The 2580-nt window shown below is 36.7% G+C and overlaps 1 protein-coding gene across 1 annotated transcript; it reads right to left on the bottom strand.

Annotated features, from left to right (window-relative positions):
* Nucleotides 1-1134: 1134 nt before the first annotated feature.
* LOC139891472 (secreted RxLR effector protein 161-like) lies at nucleotides 1135-1914 on the bottom strand. Its single transcript, XM_071874442.1, has 2 exons — nucleotides 1474-1914; nucleotides 1135-1359 (listed from the first exon to the last, which is right to left on the bottom strand). Exons 1-2 carry the CDS (start codon nucleotides 1912-1914, stop codon nucleotides 1135-1137), a joined length of 666 nt encoding a protein of 221 aa, XP_071730543.1.
* Nucleotides 1915-2580: the final 666 nt, after the last annotated feature.

Below are 2580 nucleotides of genomic sequence, written 5' to 3'. Positions count from 1 at the left end.
TGTTCCATTTAGATTTTCAAGTATTTACACTTTTAGTCTTTGAAAATCAATAAGCTTATCAGACTTTCCTCCCAGACTTTTTGAAAATCACTTGCGCACATGGGTAAATAATCTTAAACTCAGTCCTCACTTTAGATCTCACAAATTTTTTAGGTAGTCAATTGAGCACAATATATTGAAGCTGTCCGCTATCACCTCGATGTATTTTCGATTTGATTGAACAGGAACATCTCACGATGTTTCTAGCAACCCTGTCAGCCATGAGCTTCTACCTTAAGCTTATACCTTTCAATTCAGAAGGCTTTGTTTATCTCAATTTTATTGCATACTCTGTAAGAACACAGTTACCCATCACTATAAACCCCATGCTTGAGCGGAAAGCTAATAATGATAGAATGAAATGATGATTTTGGGAGTGATGGAATTCTAAATTAGAATACCCTCCAGAAGATATCCCCAGCTATCTAGATCAATCGGCACAACCTATATCACAGACAATAAATGTACAGAATGATTTGAGTTTTCTAGATCTGAAACTCTGGCACTTTTCCCCCTCGGATATAGATAACTTAAATTGTTCTGATCAGCATAGCGTTTGATCATCTTTCACAATAAATATCTGATAGACATGAAGTCTGTACCATTGAATAGCACGAATTCTTTCACGTTGATGTGGTGCTGCATCTTTATTCTTTAACGTTCAATTTTTTTTTTTTTTTTTTTTTTTGCATTTTCTGATGTTGCTCTTTTGCTTTTGCAAACATAAACATAAACATAAATGAAAACAAACTTAAAATAAATAGATACAACTTTGATGATAATGCACCACATTTAGAGATGAATCACACTGCAACTTTAATCTTTGGCGTTGAAGCATTCTCCTTTAATTACTTTCTCAACCCGACACTGCAACTTTATGTTTTTTCATTTTTCAATGTTTTTGTATTTTCTGATGAAGCAATTTTATCAACTATTCTACTCTACAGAAAGCAAATAAACACAATCTTTTTGGTTTTTTTTAATTTAAAAATGCATAACAGAAAATAAAATGATCAAGCAAAACAGAAAAATAAACCAAGTATCATGCAAAAATGATGTAAAATGCAAAATATACAAATGATACCGATTGGATGGTTACTTCAATAACTCCTTGTCGGACACAACCTCCGCCCTATCTTTCACACCTAACACATTTAATAGGAATAGGAAACAGGGTCTATCAAACGCTTTTGTAAACAAGTCAGCCCTTTGGGTTGTTGTACCTATTTGTAGGACATCTATTAGTTTCTTTTCATAACAGTCCCTAATGAAATGGTACTTGATCCCTATGTGTTTGGTTTTAGAATGATTAACAGGGTTCTTAGTAACAGCAATAATAGCAGTATTATCAACATATATTGGAGTGTTAGAAATTTGCAAACCGTAGTCCCAAAGTTGTTGTTGAATCCAGACAACTTGAGAAGTGCAACTTGCCGCTGCAATATATTCAGCCTCACACGTCGATTGTGCGACTGCCGTTTGTTTCTTACACTGCCAACTTATCAACCTGCTACCTAGAAACTGACAACCTCCCGAGGTTGATTTGAAATCTCTCTTACAACCCCCATAATCAGAATCACTAAAAGCCGTTAGATCGAACCCATCCTTTCTAGGATACCATAAGCCCAAACTCGGAGTTCCCTTTAGATAACGCATGGTATTCTTCGCTGCTAACATATGATTCACATTCGGTTGTGACTGATAATGAGCACGCAAACAAGTAGCGAACATGATATGTGGGCGAGACGCTGTAAGATACATTAAAGAACCAATAATAGCCCTGTAAAGAGTCGGATTGACTTTCAGCCCTGTATTTTCTGGTGTAATCCCGTGATTCACCGACAAAGGATTCTTGACAATTCGTTCATCTTCCATCTTGAACTGGCTCAAGATGTCAGCTACATACTTTGATTGATGTAGAAAAATTCCCTTTTCAGTGTTTGATCAACCTGCAACCCTAAAAAGAAATTAATGGCCCCTAGTGAACTCATCTTAAACCATTTTTGCATTAAGTCCTGAAACTCATCAACCATTTTCTTATCGGTTGACCCAAAGATGATATCGTCCACATACACTTGTACCAACATTATGTCGTCCTCCCTTTCCTTAATAAAAAGAGTCTGATCGATGACCCCTCGTCTAAAACCATTTTCTATCATATAGTTTGAAAAAGTAGTATACCAAGCTCTCGGGGCTTGGTGAAGACCATAAAGCGCCTTTTCTAAGAGATACACCTTCTCTGGATGATGTGGATCAACAAAGCCTGGTGGCTGAGTTACATACACAGTTTCTTGGAGAGTACCATATAGAAACGTACTCTTAACATCCATCTGAAACACTTTAAAACCTTTCCACGAAGCAAATGCTAAAAACATCCGTATCGCCTCCAGTCTGGCCACCGGAGCATATAACTTGTCATAATCAACTTCTGGGATTTGGTGATAACCTCGAACAACCAATCTTGCTTTGTTCTGGATCACGATACCCTGATCATCTGTCTTATTTTTCAATACCCACTTTAGCCCATACGGCTTACAACCT

The sequence above is a fragment of the Rutidosis leptorrhynchoides genome, chromosome 1, assembly GCF_046630445.1.
Source record: "Rutidosis leptorrhynchoides isolate AG116_Rl617_1_P2 chromosome 1, CSIRO_AGI_Rlap_v1, whole genome shotgun sequence".
In the NCBI taxonomy this organism is placed as follows: domain Eukaryota; kingdom Viridiplantae; phylum Streptophyta; class Magnoliopsida; order Asterales; family Asteraceae; genus Rutidosis; species Rutidosis leptorrhynchoides.
Note: the sequence above shows the minus strand (reverse complement) of the source record. Positions and strands in the feature narration are given on the sequence as shown.

Excerpts from the sequence above, each read along its gene's own strand:
- LOC139891472 (XM_071874442.1), bottom strand. The coding sequence starts at position 1,914 with ATGGAAGATGAACGAATTGTCAAGAATCCTTTGTCGGTGAATCACGGG. Across the intron at positions 1,360-1,473 it reads AGGCTGAATATATTGCAGCG|AACCCTGTTAATCATTCTAA; the intron begins GCAAGTTGCACT and ends GCTGTTACTAAG.